The sequence below is a fragment of the Pempheris klunzingeri genome, chromosome 19 (assembly GCF_042242105.1).
Source record: "Pempheris klunzingeri isolate RE-2024b chromosome 19, fPemKlu1.hap1, whole genome shotgun sequence".
Lineage (NCBI taxonomy): Eukaryota > Metazoa > Chordata > Actinopteri > Acropomatiformes > Pempheridae > Pempheris > Pempheris klunzingeri.
The window spans coordinates 5,558,453-5,580,666 of record NC_092030.1 but is presented as its reverse complement, the minus strand read 5'-3'; the positions used below and the strand labels follow the sequence as shown (position 1 = coordinate 5,580,666).

At 39.4% G+C, this 22,214-nt stretch overlaps 2 protein-coding genes across 4 annotated transcripts in view; both read left to right on the top strand.

The window, feature by feature from the left end:
• Positions 1-13,521: 13,521 nt before the first annotated feature.
• Positions 13,522-20,579, top strand: tmem230a (transmembrane protein 230a). Of its 2 annotated transcripts, none has more exons than XM_070850619.1 (4): positions 13,522-13,626; positions 16,260-16,371; positions 16,702-16,824; positions 19,784-20,579. In XM_070850619.1, exons 2-4 carry the CDS (start codon positions 16,273-16,275, stop codon positions 19,922-19,924), a joined length of 363 nt encoding a protein of 120 aa, XP_070706720.1. In that variant the 5' UTR covers positions 13,522-13,626; positions 16,260-16,272; the 3' UTR covers positions 19,925-20,579. The 2 variants fall into 2 exon arrangements, with proteins under 2 accessions (XP_070706720.1, XP_070706721.1); XM_070850620.1 differs by lacking the exon at positions 13,522-13,626 and adding an exon at positions 15,259-15,279.
• Positions 20,580-21,347: 768 nt separating this feature from the next.
• The window catches only part of igsf9a (immunoglobulin superfamily, member 9a), a 43,790-nt gene continuing 42,923 nt past the window's right edge, over positions 21,348-22,214 (top strand). For both annotated transcript variants that reach the window (XR_011585680.1, XM_070850156.1), the window contains exon 1: positions 21,348-21,593. The gene's annotated coding sequence lies outside the window, so the exon portion shown is untranslated. The remainder of the gene's footprint in view (positions 21,594-22,214) is intronic.

Here is a 22,214-nt window from a genome sequence, read left to right as displayed (position 1 = left end):
TGTAATCTGTCGGACGTATTACGTTCTTGCAGGCTGATGACGTTCATGCCACATCTGCTCCTAAATTGCTACAGCTTCAACCCGCTGCCTTTTCTGCTTCTGCTAATGCAGGATAAAAGCATTTTCTCCTGCATAAACTGTTCTTCCAGTTAATTTGTAGATGGAGTTGCTCTTGCCAACGCTCCACCATTCACATGGCCTTGGCCAGGGTTCCTTGGCAGGTTGTCGTGTTCAGAAAGAGATATACTGCCACAATTTGTCATATTTTGTCCAGAATAGCATAACAAAAGACAAAAGTGACAAATATTCATGTTTTACGTGGCAGCCACTGATGGGATGTCATTTTTCACCACACTGAAGGCTTTATTGCAGGCAACCTGTTAAAACAAGAAGAGAGATAACGTATATTTAACAACACATTCATAACCCAAGGCTTTTATAAAAAACCCAAACAGGCTCATTACCTCTTAAATGCTATTCTTTGTTTGACAGCATAAGAACAAACAAAACTTCCCACCTAAAATCTAACATAGTAAATTAAAGGTAAATCACTGAAAAAAAAACTTTCAAGGAAGGAGTAAGGAGTTCTCTTTTCAGAGGACAGAGCCTCTCTATTTGCAAATTCTTCTCCCTTCATTAAAAGATGCAGTAGAAAAGACAGGGGATACGCATGAGTGAACTAAGTGGCATTCACAATTTCCCTTTCATCCGGAAAACACTATAACATGACAACCAGAAAACCCCTGATTACTAATATCTGAGTTTAGCTTAACGTTTATTTAACCAGACAGATTGATTAAAGGAAAATATCTATTTACAGAGATGGTGAGGAGGTGGCAGGGCTGTTGAGCAGTATTGGGATGGCAGGGATTATAATAGAAAAGGGATAAAAATAAATAAGATATAATCAGAAACAACAGGGGTAAAATCAAGGACACCACAGCAGCAATAATAATTCCTTCGGGCAAAAAGAAAATCATCTGTGGCATTATGAGAAAACCAGCCAGCCATGCAGGGAATACAGAGATAAATGAATGCAGGCATCATTTTTTTAAGAGCAGACATTCAGTCGGAGCCTGTGATGGCTTCCTTGAAGGTCTTGTGTCTGAAAGCTGAACTCTAACTCAACCGCCAGATGACAGAAAAGGAATTGAACCTTGAGGAGGGCACTATATTTTCGTGGCGAAGGCTTCTACCACTGATATTCCCACTCAGTGCCACTCGCAGTGTACGTGTTGGAGATCTGGGATGTCACTGAGTGAGATAAACGCCGGCCAGGAAAAAAGGAATGTAAAAACAGCCGCGATAAAGCCTTCACAGAACAGAGTCATGCTTTTCACATGTTTGTGCGGGATCAAAGGCTTTCACTCACTGCATATCCCGCTACGAAATTCATTCAAGTAAACACTAGACGTAGCCAGAGGGGGACTGAAATGAAACAGGCGGTGAATGGATATCTCAAATTGTTTTTGCAGAATAGTTTAACGAAGTGATATTTAAAATACATTTTCAGTTTTAATGGGATTTCTTGGTGTGGTGAAGTGCCTGTTCAATTAGTTTGGCCAAATCTAAAAAGTTTATTTTCTCAGCCCGCCTAAGTTTTTAGGACTACTGGTGCTGTGAAAAGTGTAACGCAGGAAACAGTTTTATAATGGCCTGCAGAGCAGAAACAATTCAACAAAGGTAAAACATGATTGTATGCGAGATGTCACATAGTATTCCTACGTTTTGCAGCACTGTGCTGTGCTATATGTCTCAAGGCAGTGCAACCTGTATATGAAGTCTTTCTTGAAATTAAAAACCAGAGCAGCAAGTCTGGGACAGGTGACACATTTACGTCCTAAAGCTGCCTGCCTGATACATACCCATTTTATTTGCATAGAGGAAAAAGCTCTAAACTAAAAGCTCCCCTGCATATCTTTCCGCTTCATCTTTCATCTGAGCGTGTATTAGTGGGGAAGGGGCAGGGTGATAGCAGCGCTGTGACAAAATGATGAAGTGGTGTAAGGTGTGTTAAATGACCTTTTTCGAGCCTGCTCCACAATTGACTGCCTTCCCACCCTTTGCCGCGCCATCGTGTGACTTTTTGGCTTTTAGTAATCTTTTGCTTCCCCTTTTCTTGGTCAGGAAAAACAAGCAAGTTGACGAATTTGTGATGGGCTTAAAATATATGAAAATATATAAACATATACATAAATTTCCTCAATTAAGTTGAAAAAACATAAATAGAAAATGATAATCATCACTAGTTGCGTCTCTAAGGGTATTTTCTTTCAGCTGACCAGCAGCTCACCCCAACAGCGAGACTGCGTACATTCTCTGGAGAAAATATTTGATTAAAAGCTATCAGTGGACATCATTACGCTTCAATTTACATCTGAAATCTAAATGTACTGCTTATCTTATTGCATTAGTGGATTTCATGGAAAAGATGTTGCTTTGCCCTTGGAGAAACTTTCCCGTTAGTCTCCTCAGTCTGAGGGGCCATTACAGAACTGAAACAAGTCAGCCTATTAAATCTAAGATTGGACTCATAATTGGGATTTTGTTTTAGGAGAGAGAATATTTAGCAAACGTATTAAATGGCTTAATGTAGCCTGACCAAGGGCATATTCAATCAAAACAGCAGCATAGGCATAGGACAGCATTCTAATCACACTAGTAATGTGCACAATATTAACACTGTCTCCCTGACAACATTGTGTCTATGCAGCTGATCTGGAAGTCCTGTTCTTTTTTAAAGCATGTGCTTGCCATCACTCTGTATGGAAACATACATCTTACCTCCTCACCCGTAACACACCCGTTTTATTACTGTTTCTTGTGCACACCCTGTATGGCTGGAACTAGCAATTATTTGCTATCTATCGATTGCTTGTGAAATCAATCAATTCTGTGTTTGATTAATGGGTTGACATATAATGTCAGAAAATACACGTAGACATCCTCAAAAGCATCAGATCCTCACATTTGAGAAGCTGGGAGCAGAGAATGTTTTTGCATTCAAATATTCCAAACATTTCTCCGCAGCACCACTAAGACAAATTCCTGGATTTTAAATGTTGACTAGAATAAGTTTCCTTCACATCAGCTAAATGAAATCCAACATCCTTTCCAAGTGCACACAACTCCTGTCAATATGGTAATCTACTCTGCTGCCACTGTCGAGTTCATATTCTATTTGTTCCTACAAACGCTGTAATATAACAGTTTCTGTCAGCTCTCTGGTGCAGTGCACTATCATGATGAATTACTGTACATTTGAAGTCCATCTCTGGAAAGCTGCACTCTCCAGTGGGAATTGTTATTGCCTGAAGTTCATAATTCAAAACCTTCATGACATTAATCATTTTGTTTCATCAACCTTGAACAGGAGCAACTGGCTGCCCTTAAGAAAGGATGGTGGAGTGCTTTATTTTGTGCTTTCTCACCTTCCATGAGGTCTAAGGATGGAGCCTGCATTGCTTAGCCTTTCAAGCAAATGTGACTAGTGATACTGGGCCATTTAAATAAAACTAATTTGACTAATCTGACCTCATCCATCTGAGGAGGTTTGCTGTTAGTGTTTCCTCCCAGGTGCAAGATCTCTGATGATAGTGTTACATTTTCCACAGCTTCAAACTGTGAGCCTTCGCTTTCGCTCCTAAAACCAATCATTCGTCATTTCCCTCATATTCATAAAAATAAAAAAATATTTACACTTACATCTGTGTTTCTAAATTAAGTTAGGCCTACCTGTTGAGGGGGGGTGTCGTGAATATAAATCTTAATGAGGCTGCAAAGGGAAACAGCCTATTGTTTTTGTTCAATACGCATACATACATACATACATACATACATACATACATAATACGAAACTCTGCTCTTTCCTTTTATCACGTTTGAATACTTTTGACATGTGCACAGAACAAACATTAGACATTAAAGATCAGGCTGCATGAATTAGCATCATCAACTGATGGTGAAAATGAGGCATTTTTCACAATGTGTTCATCAATGGCCTATTAAACAACCGAGCAAAAAACAAAACAAAAAAACAATCACCATATCCTCCAGCTGATTAAAAATAATCAAAAATAATCATAATTATACATTATGGAAATTGGAAATCACTCAGCCTGTTAAATAAGCAGTGGGATGATGAGAAAATAAAAAAAAAAGCAGTCTTACCTCTCTCAGAGCGCACACATCTCACTGCTCCGAGTTTAGAGAAAAGGAAACAATTCAGCTAATTTTGTCAGAAGGCAGCCATGCGTTATTCTATCCGCCACAGCCGGTGCGCACAGCTTCCCTCCCTCGCGCCGTCCTCCTGCCTCCTCTGGTGGGAGAGAAAGTCACAGAGGACCACCCCACCTGATCCTCCAGGGCCCCGCCCCCCGGCAGAGCGACTCATACCTTTTAATTAGGGGGTGTTCCCGTGCCCTGCTCATCAGTTTGATGTGGGAGACCCGGAGAGTGCCAGCTGACAAAGCTGCTATCACACTCCAGAGTATTAATAATCATCTGTAACTAAAGCAAACTTCTAATATGTTTTTAAATGTTTGTTACAAGGGAAATTCAAAGGGAATTAAAAAAAAACTGATTTTAAAGGATAAACGTTGAGATGATCTCATGAAAACCAGCTACCAACTAACAGGCTACTGTTAACACTGTCTGTGGATCCAAAAAAATCCTGTCTGTTGCACTGCGTGAAAGGTTCCAGTTACAGGTTTCATTACCATAAACACATACACTAGTTTATTTTGAATTCATCGCACATACACCGCCCTGCTGTTGTAAATGCTCACTAGAGCACCATACATGTATTCAGCCACCGCTGAAAATGGTCCCAGACAAATTCGCTGATTCGCTGGTTTGGCACTGTTGGAGGACCAGTAAAAAACACTGAGGCTAGACTTTCAGGAAACTTAGACTGCCCACTGAGGATGAACCCTAATGTTTCTGGTGACCCCTGACTTCTATCAGCCTTGCTATCAGCGCATAATTGAATTGGTCCATAAGTCTAATAGGCAAATAGTCACAAATATTCGATCTCCAGAGGATGAGCATCATCATCTTTGCATAAAGGATATTTAACAACGTAATGAGATGATTGAGCTGAAATTTGCAGGCCACATTCATGCTCCCAAAGACTAAACCGTTTAGATTTATTGAAGACAAGACGTTAAGAAAAAATACATTTTGCCCTGAATAGTGCTAAAATATAAGAAGTGTGGTATTATCAGCAAACTAAACGTATGTGGAAACCTGAAACGTGATGAAGATGAGGACAGGCCGAATGGGCTTGGGAAGGGTCCAGCCCATCGGCAATACTTCAAAGATGACAAATAGGCTGTTTCTTCTCTCAGGTTATTGTTTCAGGTTATTTATGGCTTCTGCGGCGCGTCCGTGACCTGACCACAGGTGTCTCGTATGCTGCCATGGGGCCTGGCAGCAGCGCTCACTTTGAGATTTTTTTTTTCACATCTGTCTTGAATGCTGGGGTGATGCATTCATCTTCAAATGACAGAGTTGTCTCATAAGTCGGCTGCTGTCGGGTATGGATCTTTCTAGTCCATGAGTTTAGATTGCAACTTTCATTGTTCATTTGTGGCTGTCAATATATCGTCTTCAGACTGGCCTTTCTGTTTGCCAGGTGACACACGCAATGTGGAGCTCATCATCAACAAGTGTTGGCGTCAGTCAGTAAACTGATGTCTATTCCTGACTTTGAAAACAGTGAACAGAAACTGCCTATTTAGATTAATCTCATGGATACTAGCCAGGCGCCTCCGCCCCAGAGGATGTCACAGAGCAGTTTGTATACTTTCCATGAGCGGGCTTGTGTGACTTCTACCTGCCTGCATGGTACAAGAACATACACTTTAATTTGGCCAAGTAGGACATTATCTCAATGCTTCAAATGGCAATGTCACTGTGACGGATCACCACTTTGGCCCAGACTGAAACATAAAACCAATTGTTGGGTGGATCGCCATTAAATGTTGTACAGACATTCATGATCCCCAGAGAAAGATGACTTTCACTGACTACACACTCATGATTTCCAGGTTGTGCATCCCTGTGACTTTGGTGATCCTATGAACGTCCATGTTAAATCTAACCATGCTGTATTTTGAAAGTGAAAATAATTGCCATCACGGTAAGATTACACGTAGTGTTTTGTAAAAAATGGTACAGTATAGTAAGGACAAAATACTGTGTGTAACATAATACAACTCAACACACCACAAACTGCACCCAACAGAATGATCATACAGTTGAAATTAACACTTTTTAAAAAAACGTACCATTAAAACATTCACGAAGATCTCATTCATTGCAGGACTGTTGTTTTACGTCTGCATTAATTTAAGATACCTAATAAACTGGCAAATAAGTGCAGTATATTTATTATAATCTTGTTTCCTTTTGTAAAGTCACATGACTAATTAATGGCATGTATATAAAGACGCTGAAATTGATCGCACGTAACACCCCAATAAAGGTATGATGGCTGAAATTGTTTGAGGGATGAAATCGTGGTATACAACCTCAAAATCAGAATAGAGTTTAATACTGAATATCTGCTGTCTGTTCAAGGAATGTTGATTGATGTCAAAAGAAGTTCCACCACCAAAAAAACAAACAAAAAAAACAGCCTGGTCCCAAGACACAGACCTTTAAGGTTTCTGTCAAGTTGCTCTGTGAAGATTTAAGAGGCGTAAATGCTGAGAGTCCTGAGGCAGTTTGTTTGGGAGGCAGTGTTCATCTTAAATCCTCTCTGTGAGCCCGTCTGCTCATTTACATAGGTCATGCTAAGTTCTATCAGATTTTAGACTCAGTTGTGTTGAAAGAGCCTGCGCTCCTGCCCTGAAATGACAGCTTGAAAGTTTTTTCTTCAAAGTTTAGAGAATGACTCAAACACTCAAACTGTACTTATGACTCCGACAAGACAAGTGTTTCGTCTTCTTGTTTCTTCCTTTTTCCGTTGATCTGTGTGTTTATTGAACGTACACCAACTTGCTAACCTGTGATTTGCTGCTTGCGGAGGGAAACTCACACGGGTGCTCATGCATTAACAGGTGGACACGACTTTGCTGCTCTGATTCTGATCTAAAAAGATCACACTTCCTGGTCAGTCATTTATACCACGGGCAGGAATGCTTCTGTCTGCAGTTTTCTTGTTTAACTTGTGTTACCTTTCTCAAAAGAAACCAAATATAAATGTCTCTCTTTCACTTTAAAGGTCACGTTCCGTGTCTTAGGCAGATGATGAGCATCTCAGAGAGCCGTTGCTGCACTGTAGCACTCAGGGCCTCCTCTCATAACTGATGCTCTCTCACATTTGTCGACTTCAGACATGAAACTGATTACATTTTGGGAAAATCCTGCTCTCTCTTTTCAGTGGCAGGGCAATGCAAATACGCTCGGCTCCAGCCTCCACTTGGCAGAGAGAAACACATTTCGTTGTTATCAGCTTCAGTTGGTTAAATGCTAAATTATTCATAGGGAGGTAAAGGCTTGCCCTCATGAGATTAGTGCGCCTAATTGTTCATCCAGTTTGCTGCTTGAATGCAGGAGCGAGGCTGGCTGAACACCAGCATCCTGGATGATTTCTTTAATGAGAAAAAGAGACATGACATTCAGAAACTATTTACAGAACTCCTTAAACTTTTAATATACTTAGCTGAGCAATAATGGCTACCACCAACTTTGCAGGTTGGGATAATTGAACGGAAATTAGACATTAAGTTGGGCAAAGGCGGCTGATGTTTACTCGGCTTTGCCATATTACACAAAGAATTTATAGAATTTCTCATGAAACTTAAGAAAATAGTTTTTCTTATTTACCGTGTAAAATAAACCAAAACACTTTAAAATTGATTTTATAGTCATTGTATCTCGTTAATTCTCATGAAAGACAATAATATAGATCTAGATATTGAGTGATTAGCTGATGAAGCAGCGATCGACGACCAGTCCGCGCCTTCACCTGAAACGTTTATCAACATTCTGTCATACGATGTCACCACCCCTGTCAAACACATTTCTTTGTCTTTTTACTATTACCTTTCCAAAATCTCAATGTTTCAGTCATGTGGTCCAAATCTTGTTCCCTTGTTCTGTGTGTTGGACAGTTTTCAAGTCCTGGCAGATACATGATGCTATTGTACTCCTCCACAATATGCAGATTTATTGCCTTTTCAAAGCATTTTTACCTTAGAAAAGAAGCCATGCACTACTATCGGATACAGTGTTTTAAACCTTTCCTTGTCACTGCACAGAGAAAAGTCTGTAGGCATGTACTGTCCACAACATTTAATAAACATATTACTCTCTTTGTGCGAAGGTGCAGCTTGTTGCTATAAACATAAAACTGGTATCCTGGCTGCAACTGATGACAAACACATATGGAGCACTTGGTTAACTGCTCTGAGGCTTTTTTTTTGTTTTCTTTTTTCCTATGAAATGGAAATGAAGCTATGAAATATGAATGAAGCTTTAAAAGCTTAGCGCACAAGGTTGTGGAAAGCAGGAGAGATACTGCAGTTGCACGGCTGTCTGCAGTGGATGGATATTTGTTTGCTGCACTCAACTCAAAAACAATCCAACAGCTTTGCTGAATCATATGCTAATTGTATCTAGAGAAGATGCAGCAGCATCCAAGTTGTTGAAACTGCCTTCATCAATTTTTCTATGTTTACACTAAATCAAATTACTAGAGTAATGTGTGAGGGTTTGCTCATCTTAATCCCACAGAAAATCACCACCCTATTTTGTGCCTCTTTTAGCTTACTGTTTTGGTTTTGCAACCAACACAATTCCAAATAAATTATAGTGCTGCTCCATGTCTATGCATGTGTAAATAGGCATAGGTTTATTCATATGTTAGTTATAACAACTCAACCAGATGATAATATGCCCAGACTCTTTGTCTGTCAGCTTGTTTTATTCTTTGCCCTCTACAGGCCAAAACTCAATTAATGCAGCTTTGATATTTAATGTATTAGGGGGCAGAAAATAAGGTGTCATATGATGATCTGCGGTTTTGAAAATGCTGCAATTGGAGCATCCTACACATGATGCTCAGCTGCCTGTTTAAGGTCCTGACCCACTGTCACACAGGCAGCAGGAGCTTGAGCACTGATAGCTGAGCAGGAAACTGACATGGGTCTCTGTGCAGCCTTCCTAGACCCAGACTGTTTTAATAAGAGACTGATGGTGCACTTACACATCCATCAAATGTATGACACACTGTTTCCCCCTCCTGTGTATATACAGCAAGGTAGCCTTTTCAAAGAAATGATGTCAATCCTAATTTGATTTCCCATGCTGGGCACGGCTCTGCAGAGATGCTGGTGGACGCCTGTGATACCAGGGGACTTGTTTGGGCAAAAAGATATGGTGGACTCAATTAATCACAGGATGCACTTAAAGATGGGCAAATGGAATTTGAAATGAGCACTTTTGTTTCATTAACTTATAAAGCCTCTGGGGTTGACAGAAAACCAGGTTGAATACATCAACAGTTGAGATAAGAAGAGGAAAAAGCTCAGAGGGAAATGAAATGGAAATACAGCACATGGCATCCAATTAATGGCAGTGACGTGGCTGAGCCCACTTAAGGAATGTCCTATTAATTGGTGCCAATACTGTGCTACATTTATAACAGGTTAGTGTTTCATTTAATCCGTGCAAGTCTAATAATAGCTAAGATGATTTACTGGTTCTAGCAACAGTTGCTTAAGGGCCCGAAGTTCCTTTAAAATGACTGATTCAAGATGTTTGCCAGAAAACAGTGGACTTTTCCTTGATTGGTTTTTTCCATGAATATTCTCACACGATTCACGTAAAGATGCACAACAGCTTGCTTGATGCATATGGAAGAACAGCTGCACACTAAAAATACAAATCAAACAAAAAATAAACGCACACACGTATGTACATATTGTACACACTATGTACATACATAAATCTGCAGCATCAGCACATACACTCAGTTAGCAGTTACACTAATACTAGATAAGATAATACTTATACTTTGTCTATTTTAGTTGTTTTATTCATTTTCTTTTTTTGTGGTAGGAAGATAAAAAAAACCTTTACAGTTAAAGGACAAACCCATACAACACAACAGTAGGTGCATTATGGGCCTGTCGAGGTGAACAGGATGTCCTGCCAGCTCTGCCACAGCAGGCGAAGCATCGAGTGCATCTCTGGAGTTCTTCTTTATGACTGCTGGAGCAGCCGCAGGAGTGAAAATCTTGTGGTTGTGAATATAAAGAAAAGGAGGATGCAGGCCATGTAATATTTTCCATGGTAGCAGGCGCACCTTGGCATCAAGTCTGGCATTAATTTTCAGCCGCAACTTCTCAGCACTTTCTGATGACCAGAGACAGAAACAGGTTTTTGTTATTAAAGTGCCATCAGGCTTTGATAGATGGTTCAATACATTTGCACTGTGTACCTCAAGACTTTCTGTTCATTTGATTGTATCTATTTTATTAAATGTATCTGACTGGCTATCAAATACCAAAGAAAGTTTGGGACTGTCAGAGTTTTAATTACTGGCAATATAGGTGAGTAGAGCTGTATTGTAAAACATGAGTTTGTTTTCCTGAAGTTCTCTGGTGAGTGTTTGAGGAGTTCTGGTGATGTGCTTTTTGATTTAATATAGTAAGAAAGAAGTGTTGCTGATATGTCATTTGGTGTGTACTTTATTCAGTAATGGCTACAGTAATGGCTTGGATGATGGTCATGATGTAAAGCCTTTTCCACTAGTTTTTCTTACTTGACTTGCCAAGTACTGTCTAAATTTCTCACAATGATGAGTAGTGTGTATAAGTAGCGTAGTATTAACTCTGTTGTTTTATTTATGATAGTATAGAGTTCATCTGAGCACAGTGAGTTCTCGGCAGAGGTCCCTGGTTTCCTGGATTCAGCAGAAAAAAGACAATTCAGACAGTCAACTCCAGACTCAAACTGTTTGATCATTCCAGTAATACGTCTTTTACTCTTTTTACTGCCAGAGGCTTCCCACAATGCTGTGGGTGTGTTTGTTTTGGGAGATGCTCATCTGAATAAAGGATGCTCGCTTAAAAGTGGACTGAATTCAGGATCTGTGCTGTGCTACAGTGTGTTTTGCATTTTCCATGAAGCAGATTGTGACATGCAATATGACAAAAGTTCAAAGACAGACACAGTTACTAATAAAGATGCCCATGTCACCTTATTATTATTATTTTTAGCCCTATCAACAGCATGGCTCTATGGATGACAGCGTCAGCGTGTCAGTTGGATAACAATGAAATTCATGGTCTCCAGAGGATGAGGCCCCAAAACTCTGCCGATCCTGTAGTGCCAGCAGCAGGTTGACAATTTAGTTTTTCACTGAAATATCTAATGTTTATATGTAGCTTTTGGATGGTTTGCTGTGGAATTTTCATATATTCAGACATTGTGCCCAGAAGATGAATCCTTTCGACTTCGACCACCATGAAGTTGATATTAAATGGATTGTCACAAAATTTGGTCCACAGTATTGAGCTCACAGTAACACCAAAGACTCAGAGAGGTAGCAGAATGTGTGCAGACCTTTGGTCTCATTATTATATTCAAACATTGTAAATGATTACCTAATTAACAATATACTGTAAATCAACATTAGCACACAACAAATAACCCGAGCTAGTTTTGGATGCAGCTATATGGATTGTCTGTCAACTGAACTGTGTGAACTCTCTTCCTCTTCCTATCTGATTCTGACTCCCACTGATAGAAGAAATGCTGCCTGGAGGACGGTAGCGAATGCTATTGGTAGTCTGCAAATGCTGTTAAGAATAATTTACCAGTGAAGCAGTCGTTAGTAATATTTTTCCTCAGCAAATATGTTTTTCTTCAATTCTCTAAATGAGACTGATTAATGTTTACAGTACCATGTCTGTATCTGCAAAGCTGAGTGCCTCTCACTTGGTACAAGAGGTTGACACACTAAAAGAAACCAATTTCAAGTAAAGATTGTTGCTCCATGGACCAGATAATATAGTAAAAGTCACATAATGAAATACCTCCATGCTGGTATTCACAAATCATGAAAAAAGTAGATTACTATAAGATGGTGGGTGTTCCATACAGATCAAAGTTTAAATAGGTTCTTAAAGGCAGCAGTGTATCTCATTTCAAAGGGCTTAAAAACACAAAAGAGTTTGTGTGGATCTGCCATCCTTTCATTGCACAAACTGAGTTGTCACCATACAAAGAATATAGATCTGGTGCAAATACTGAATAAAAGTAAAGAGACAGCTCTTAGCAACAGCATTTTTTTCAGCCTTCAAATATCCATATCAGTTTAACAGTAATTATGTGACTGACTGTCATGACAGGCAAAAAGCCCAAACTGAAGGGTCTTTCTCTGAAATTGCAGTTTAATTTCCTTTTTGTACGCTTAACCAAACAACCATAGAGTCAATCAGTAAATTCACTGGAATGTGATTACAGAGAGTTTACAGTAAAAGTACTCATATGAGGCTACAAATAAAGAAGAGTATTATGGGAATATAACAAAAAGAAAAGTAGCCCTGAGGATGGTGTGTTTTTTTGAGGACTGCATGTCTGGAATTTTCAACGGAGGGTGAAGATGTTTGATGCTTTCACTTACCTTTGTGTATCTTAAAAGTCGGCACATATTTGGGGGCTTTTTTAAAAGATCTTGATGACAAAAATGCACAAAAAGCTAGTATATTATGTGACACCTACGCTTATGATCAGGGTCTTACAAAAAGAAAGAAAATTAAGAAACTGTGCTTTCCAAAACACATTCAGCAAGAGTCTTTAAAGACTAAGGAGAGGAGGTAAGGACTACTTTTGTCTTTGGTATCCTTGTAGTTTTGAAAAGTATTTAATAACTACTCATAATTTGGTGGTGTTAGGTGAGTATATGTGCTCAATTACTGTACTGAAGTATATAAGGATATATTCTTATATATAGCATATAAGGGTTACAATTTTATTGAAATTTACAATTGAACTATACTTTACAGCTATTAATACACATGTTGCTGATTGAGACTTAGCCTATATGTATTACAATACATGAACAATAGTTACAGATTTCACTATCCATACTTCTACTAGATTAACTACTACTACTACTACTACTACTACTACTACTACTAATGATAATAATAATAACAATAGTAATAGTAATAATAATAATAATAATAGTAGTAGTAGTAGAAGTAGAAGTAGAAGGAGAATAACAATAAAATACTCCAATAATGCAATAACAATATATTAGTGAAAGAGGCTATTCAAATTTTATTTTTGATCATTTAAATACATTAAGCTAATACAACCTCTGTGTGCTTAAAGGAGATTTTTTTTTTTTTTTACTTGTAAGTGGATCTTTCCACACTGTAGGATTGCTAGTGTGACTTCAGCTAAACTGAGCCAGGATGTGGAAGGACAACAACATGAGGCCTGTCAACTGGGACAGGACATGGAAGAGGAGAAGTGCGCATGCGCAATACTTGAAAATAAGGAAGTTGACGTATATTTCCCTCCATGAATGTTGATGTGGCAACGTAGAGGAGCAACCTGCGCTAAATGACAACACTCACGGTGTTTGTTGTGCCCCAAGTGAAGGTAAGAGAGGAGCGAGAAGAAACCAGTTTTAAAAGTAGATAGGTGCGTGCGTGTCACGCCACCTTAGCTTACGTAACTTCTAAGAGGCTAAAGCTGCAGCTAATTAACTAACTCTGTGTTGGTGTGCTAGTGTTCATTAGGCATTGATAACCAAAGCAGGTTAACTTAGCATTTCACCCCGCAGTGAAGACAATCATTTTTTACCCGTTTGCTGTGCAGAAACTTTAGCTACTTCATGTTATCAATGCACAGAAGCTACTTTGTTGTTGTCGTTGCCATAAGCCGCACTGAACAGTGATTCAGATCCATTAATAGCAGACTTAGTTCATGAGGTGATACAAAACTCTTCAGCTCCCTCAGCTTTTCGTGTATGTGTTATAGTACACAACTTCACAAGAGGACGTGGAAACAGTTCTATAAAAGTTCTAAAAGTTCATGTTAAATCCATGTATTTCCACTAGAATGATAAAGGCACAGTATGCTAACAAATCATACATGCTATTCACAGAAGCTGCAGTGGCTAACTGACAAGCTGAGCTACCATATGAGTATGAACACCTGTCACATACAGAACCTATGAATCAAGTTTAATACCTGCCAGGGTATACTTCTAGTGTAGGAATACTAGAGCCCTGTTTTGTATATTACTTGTTTCAACACTGATAAATGATTTTATAGTTGAACTGTTAAAGCATTAGTCCTTAAAACACACAATGATAAAGTACAACACAGGACAGATGGCAAATTGAAGGAAAAACCTGAATAAATAAGTGGAGAAACCTGTGGAACCCAAATGCTTCCAGACACGGCACGAGGGCTCACCGAACGGGTTAGTGAATATGGAATTGATGTGAATCAGATGCTGTGGCCTTCACAGGCACCAGATTGCACGGCAAACTGACACCTATGGAAGAATAAGAATAAGAATGACTTTATTTGTCCCGGAGGAAATTGTTGTGCCAGAGTGCGGTACAGAGGTCAAGTCACAACAATACAAAATATTGAAATACAAAATTGAACAGAAACTTAGACACAATAAAATACAATTAAATTAAATAGTCTGTCCCTTTTTAAAACAAAAAGTACAGATTGAAAAGTACAAAAGATACTGAGATACTAAGATACTGTTAGACAGCACTGTCCTCCACAATCACTGACAACAAAATAGGGAATATCTTTTTTTTTTTTTTTACAAGAAAGATGTTAATCCCTGCAGCAGAGTTTAAGAAATTTGGATAATCTGTGAGAAGGAGCACTGAAACGCTTCTGTGACACTTTATGATGTTTTTTTTTCCTGTAATTTGTCTCCCATCTGCTCACAGTAGCTTTATTTTGATATATTGTGAACAGTAAAAGCAAATGCTACAAAATCCTCAAAACTGTCTTGTCAAAAGATATTTGCACTAAAGATACTCTCTCTCCCTCTGAAACCAAGCCAGATGAACACTAATAAATGCTCCCTAATATATGTATTTTCGGCGTGCACTCAAAGCTGCATATGCTTTCCTCAGATAATATAGGGGATTCCAGAAATGGTTTCGCAAAACACTTTCTTCCATTTTTGCTAAATCCACAGAATTCCCTTGCTGCAGTGAATGCTGCAACTTCACAACAACTATAACCTGGAGCTTTCCTCATCACACAGACTGTGTGGTGAGTTGATGTGACAGCTGCTAGCAAAATAACAGAATGTTTCTGAAAGCTCCTCCATACTCTGTTCAAGCAGGAACAACAGTTTTTATTCATGGAATTTGGTCTCCCGTGGGGGGCCTCAAGTACACAAATGCATAGAGCCAAAAACTCCAACATAAACAGAACTTAGGCCTGGAGGAAGATCACATCACATGCATAGTCACACTTCTCTTTGTGCGTGGATACCAGTGTAATCTGATTTATAGTGATGGAGTAAATGCTCTTTATTAATGCTGACTGACTTGTGTGGAATAAAAACAAGAAATATTAGTGTAAAATGAAAATAGTACACAAGATTAATGCTAATTTCTCTTAATAATACTAACTAATTCAGTAATACTAACATAATTGACAAAATATTTCCTTAATAAGAATCAAATGCTTCCTTCAGTCCCCGTTCAAGGCAGGTTTTGCAGAAAAACAAGGTTATAAGTTTCTCAAACCACTAAGACAGTGTGCTCCCTAATGAATAATCTTTAGTAGGGGCAGTCAGTGACCTTTTCCCGCGTTTAAACAAGAAAAATAAATGTTAACTGGAAAGTTATGTCAGATGCTGACTGGCCAGTGTTCTCAAAAAGCGGTGACATTGTGGAAATGAAACGAGGGGATAAACATCTTCTGCTCACTAGCCTCTCACACTGTGATTTTCACTTGGGTGGCCTTTTAGAAAGTGTGCTGTACCCTCTTAAAAACTATTATTCATTCATGTTGTCAGATGATATAAATCTGTCTAGCATTAGTGATTTTTTACTTCATACCATAGTAGCTACAGTATAACTTAACTTACCTCACATTTCTGAAAGTATTTGGCCTTGTGTTAAAAATCCATGAGCAATATATTATTAAAGAGTAGAGTTAAGAAGTAAGATTGGGCCAGGAATCAAAGGTTACTGTGGAGGTATTATGGATGATTGCCTCTTTGTATCTCTCTTTCCAAACAGCTCTTATGCCACAATGAAGACATCTAGAAACAATATGTCAGTTGCTGGAACATCCAACAAGGTCAAGTATTCACGGCTGGCTGCTGATGAAGACGGTTACATAGACTTACAGGTGAGATACTTGTTCCTCTTCTTTGGTAATTTTGTCTTTGGTGTCTTTTACTGCTGTGTGGACTGTCAGAAGCCCATGGTTAGTAAAAAATCACCTTTTTACTTCCACAGGTAATTAATTTGAGGTAAGTCCCCATGAATGACTTCCTGGAAATGTGCATTCTGTGATTATACCAGTGAAGATACGCCACCTGCAAAAGTCTGATACATTTTCTTTCTGTTTTGAGTCTGCCAGGGTAAAACGCACTGTGGCTGCGCTACACATTCATTAAAAAACACTTCAGAGAAACTAAACGTCTTGTATTTTGTCCAACAATTGAACCATTTACAGTTCAAGAAAAGCCCGCCAAAGGTCCCGTACAAGGCGATTGCACTGGCAATATTCCTGTTTTTGATCGGCTCCTTGCTTATAATCTTCGGGGCTCTTCTTCTGTCTGGAACCATAAAGGTTGAGGTGAGTTTAGTTCATTCATGTGTTAAATTCTGGTGAAATGGCAAATTACATTGATGGGTTTCGGGTCCAAGTGAGTCCGTATAGTTGGAATGAATGTGAGTCAATGAATTTCCCAAAACTATTCCTTTGAGGCTGATAACAGATTGCAGTCCAAACTTCAAAAGTATTCAGCAATTAAATGAAATCTAGGATGAAATGTAATGAAACCAGGTTTGGATATCATTTGTATCAGTCCTGCCGATAATATCTGAATTTCAGTTCTGATGCTTTGTTTGACACATTTTCAATGATAAATTATTAAATGTTGAAGTGTTAGAAACTAAATGTTAAATTGGAACGTTGTCTGAACATAAGCTGGAACATAACCAGGAACCATCTCAACAAAGAAAAAGTAAACAAGACAGTTAATCTGACCAGACTCTCTGTGCCACTTTTCGGTACTTGACAGTTTCCGACACTTTGTGCTATTGTATGAAAACATTTCATCCATTACCAGAGGAGACATTCGACTTGCATCTAGAGAGCCAACACAGCCTCCAAAATTGCAACTCAAGCAGCGTTTAAAACACTCACCCTGCTGTTAATATAGTCTTTAAATAGCTGTAATTGAACAATTGTCCTGACGATATAATTGCCTTGCTGCCAATATTCCTCAGCACTCTTGCTTTCCGTGGCCACGATGGTTTGTGTGTGTGTGTGTGTTTCAATAAAACTAATGATTTTGATATTTAACACCTTGGAATGCCAAATCTGGTGGATCCCCTGCTGTGGTCTCTACTTCCTCAATTCATGACTCCATGTGAGAGATAACCGAGTCTGCTCATATTACTGGTGTATTTGTAATTATCAGTAGGAGGCCACTGCTAATGTTTTTCCAGTCTGCAGATTGTCTTTGCAGAAAATTTGATCTGACATGAAGACAGTATTGGAATATTGGAGCAGTGTACTTGCCAATTTGCCCACGCGAGTTAAAATAGCATGTCTAATACCTTAAATTACACAAGGTTCAAGGAAGAGATAATGGAAAAATGCGATCCAGGTTGGAAGAAGTTGAAGGAGTTTTGGGTTGAAAGAATGTCATTTAATAGTTTTTTTGGTTTCCTCTTTCTGATCTCACACATGCATGCCCTACAAGATTAGAAATAAATGATGCAACACACACTACAGGATATTATTAAGATTATCATCTCAAATTATTTCACAGGGAAGCGGATGTAAACAAAACGGAGACAGGCACGGTGCAACTTGCTTTAGTGATGCTTTGCTGTGAGAAAAAAACTAAAGCAGAAGGTCAAGCAAGTCAGGGTGAAAAATGGTGTTCTGTTCTTCAGCGAGAACTGGAGGTGAAATTTTAACTGTCAAATTTAATATCTGTCAACAGTTGCATGCTAGCTAACGTTAGCTGCGAAGGCTAGAACGTTTAATATTACTGCTGCAGTCATTGGCTACTGTGGTCCTGCTTGGAAAGTAGTGATGTGATCATCCAGACTTCAAATCAGAAATATCAAACTTGTGTGAAGTTATGAGGGCGGCCCTAATGAGTTTAGACTGTATCCCCCCAGCTGTGTTTTCACCCAGATATGTTCGGCCTTCTGCTTTTGGTTTTTTCTCACCGTAAAGCATCATTAAAGCAGGTTGCACCATGTCAGCCTCCATTTTGTTTACGTCTGCTTCCCAAATGAGCTCATGTGAGATCACAGCGCCTCTGGCATGATAACCATAATGACATCCTGTAGTGTGTGATACGCCATGATTTTCTAATCTTGTAGTGTGTGCATGTTCGAGGTTACAGATACCGTCTGGGAAGTTTCCCCTTGTGTATGTGATGCAAACAAATTTCAAAATCAGTCAAGACTTTACAAGTCCTGTAAGTGAGTGTGGTTAGGGTAAGTCTCCAGGAAATGAATGTAAGTGTATTAGGCGGCAGTTTGTCTGTTAAACTGTGGAACTATGTCAGCGTCTTAAGTGAAGACTGTAGAAAGACATTTTGAACAATCAAGGGGTCATTTCCCAACAATGACGAAAAGACAATGAGGTGACTCACAGTTGAAATAATAATACAAGGTCCACCTACTGGCTTTTTTCCAGAGCTTTCATCTGCATCAGCTGGTCTTCATTAGTAGACGAGGTTTGCTCAGTTCTCGTGTAGATATCTATAGTAGTCTGTAGTATGGAACCTCAGTCAAGTGAGGACAACTGAGCCATTTTCATGACAACGTAGCAGCCTCAATCAGCTGATGAAGACCATGAGATGCAGTTGAAACCTCACAATCAAACAGTAAGTGAATCTTACACTTTTTTTTTTCAGAAGCACATATTTCAACATATTTTACATGAACTTCATGTTTTTTGCCATTTGGATCAATTCTCCCTCAGATTGTACCTTACATATATTTCTATAGAAATGTCCATGGCACAAACAAACCCAGTGTTTAAAATGCTTACGGCTACAATAAGGTGAAGCCCATTGCCATGGCCTATGCAGCAGTGCCTCTTTTAAAAAAAAAAAAAACAGTAAGAGGGATACAGTAACTCGGTGCACAAGCCTGCCATCTGGTGGTGAGAATAAACACTTCTCTTGGCGTTGGTGGAGGCTGCTTGTGCCTCTTGGTGGTTAGCTGCTCTGAATATGAAATGACTGCTGATTTACATGAAACCAGACCTCAGCCGTTTGAAGGCATTATGTCTGTGTGCCTCCTACACACCCTTTTCATTCTGAGGATGTTTATGTCATGCCGGAGGGCAAGATGAATATAAGTATGGTAAAGAACATTAAGGACTCTGTGATGCTTCTTCCAGCACCTGATTACCAAGTGCAGTATTTCAGTTCATGATTTTTCTGAGTAATGCTGGGTCTGACACGCACCTAAAGTAGATCACTAATTCTCAAGCTTTCCGGCTCGTGTAGCCCTCATTCCAAAGAAATCTCTACATTTTCTGTTCTTTGTTATGTTTTCAGCATCCAGACCGCACCATACCTGTCATCATCATAGGGCTACTTGTTTTCCTTCCTGGATTTTACCATTTGAGGATAGCCTACTACGCCGCTAAAGGTTACCGTGGTTACTCATATGATGACATCCCAGATTTTGGTGACTGAGCCAAACGACAGCGACTGATAGGCAGAGAATCCCCTCCTTTTGCCACAGCGTGTACCCTGAGGCTGTAGCCTGCTGTTTACTTTGAGTTCATGAATGTTTGCAGTAACTGAAGGCAAACCTTTATCACTGTTCTGCCAATGGAGTCACCATGCAGGAGTTTTGCTGTTTTTTTAGAATAATTCTGCGTTATATTAACCTTCATACAAAAGCTTGACGAGCCTCAAAGGCTTCATATATTCAACTTTATTAGCACTGGTCCAAACACTTAATGAGTAGAGGATGTCAGACCAGCCGATTGCCTGCAACATTACAGCAATGTTTGGCCGATGTCATATTTAAGAAAGGATGAGTAGTGAAACATTGTCGGCGACTACACAGATGCCTTTAACTTACTACTGTTTGAAAGTCCGTGACCTGGATAACTGAGTGTTTGTGTTATTTGTACAGTTGAGCAGCTCTCAGTGTATCTCCATACACTACGGCTCCGCAGCACATAAGGCCACGAAAAGCTCTCTCCTGACTGATTATATTTGCTGTACTATCCAAAGATTGATAACTTTGTCAAAGTTCGGTATATTTTTGAATGAAATGTATTACTTTCTGTAAGAAGTATATGGCTGTTTTTGTGCTTATTTATTTGCTTTTGAATAGCAAAGAAAGATGTATTTTGCATACATTTGCTTGATTAAAAAAAAAAAAAATGAAATTAAAGTAGAAATCTGAATCTGTAATTCTGTCACTGTGCATGCAGCCAGGCTCATTCTCTGCAAAGTCCAGTGAGACGTGAGGGTGATACACTGAATGAAACCATTTATATTAAGAATGTCTTTATGCTAATTAACCATTACATAAAGAAAACATACGGCAGGGAGTCATTGGAGACGCGCACATAACCAAAAACAATAAATAGAAAGACACATAAGTGAACACACACGGCAGCTACTTCCTTCTAATATTATTTCTTTATTAAAAACATGAACATAATATAGGAATTCAAGCATGAAGAGCAAACAAATCACACAAATAAGTTTGACCTGTCATGCAGTCTCTTTTCTTTTCTTTACTTATTTGTTTTGATCCATAGATCCAAGAAGTGGAACTTGGCCTCCTTGGCCTCCAACATCAGGTAAAGCACACCCTCTTGTGGTTACCACCAAACTGGAAGCCATCAGGGGGATTTGGGGCCAAACAACAAAAATCACCTTTTCATGCTCTGCCTGCACAAACCAACTGTTCTATCAGAGCTGCGGTGGCTTAGACACTACAGGGCTGTACAGGGCTGTGGATCTAACTTCTGTGTTTAATGTGGTTTGAGCCTTTTGAACACAACAATTAGACAGCCACAGGAGGAGGGGAGTGGTTGGGAGAGGTGGGGAGGGGGTGGACTGTCAGGAGATCAGTGAGGACGCAGCAAAGTGCGCCGATGCTTCACAGTCACCTGTACGTGAAATGAACACCTGTTGCCGGCGGCGGGTTTTTTTTTTTTTTTCTTTACAAAGAAAGCGCTCATATTTCAGGTAGTTTGAAACGCCACAAAGGAACAAGGCCAGACAGAGAGCCCGGGTGCGCACGGAGCAAAGTGACGCACAAGTTGGACCACAGTGGAGCAAACCGAGGATGTGTTTTTAAAGGGAAGTAGCGCAGCGGCTTCCAGTGACCGAGCGGCAGGTAGGATCAGTAAAGAAATACAGCACAAGTTAATGATTCTGAAAGTGTTTCTGGCTTCCAGCAGCTTTGAGAGGATGAGAAATTAATGCTCTGAGCTCGTGCTAGGGAGTGCGAAATTTCCTCTCAATCCTCTGAACTGTGTCATGCATTTAACCGTCAGTAATGACGCTTCTACGGGGGCTTTCTTTTATTGCAATCAGAAATGTGAAACTGGCAGAAAGTTTGTGGTAGCTTGAGCACAGCAGCAGTCACTTCTCACGACCAGTTCAAGTCCCCACATACTAAGTTAAGTCTGACTGAATCATTTATACCCCCGTGTCTGATGTTTTTCCTCTAGCATTTATAGTCTGAATGTGGCTAGAATGGTGTCACAGCCTTTGCAGGAGAGGTCTGAACCCTTTAAACTGCTGTATAACAGTGACTGTCTGGAAAACTGGAAACTTTGCTTCAAAAAGCTGTTGTAACTGTAACATTGCATACCACGGGTTAAAATAACTTATTTAAAATCACAAAAGTATTGATGGATACGCTTTTGGTGGTTCATGGTTAAAAGTCTTTCATCCTTGAACCTATTCAGTGCTTTTAACAAAGGTGTGGATACTATTTTATTTCATAAATGGA

Coding starts and splice junctions, on each gene's coding strand:
- tmem230a (XM_070850619.1), top strand. CDS start 16,273: ATGAAGACATCTAGAAACAATATGTCAGTTGCTGGAACATCCAACAAG. Junction 16,372..16,701: donor ACGGTTACATAGACTTACAG/GTGAGATACTTG, acceptor AACCATTTACAG/TTCAAGAAAAGCCCGCCAAA. Junction 16,825..19,783: donor CTGGAACCATAAAGGTTGAG/GTGAGTTTAGTT, acceptor TTATGTTTTCAG/CATCCAGACCGCACCATACC.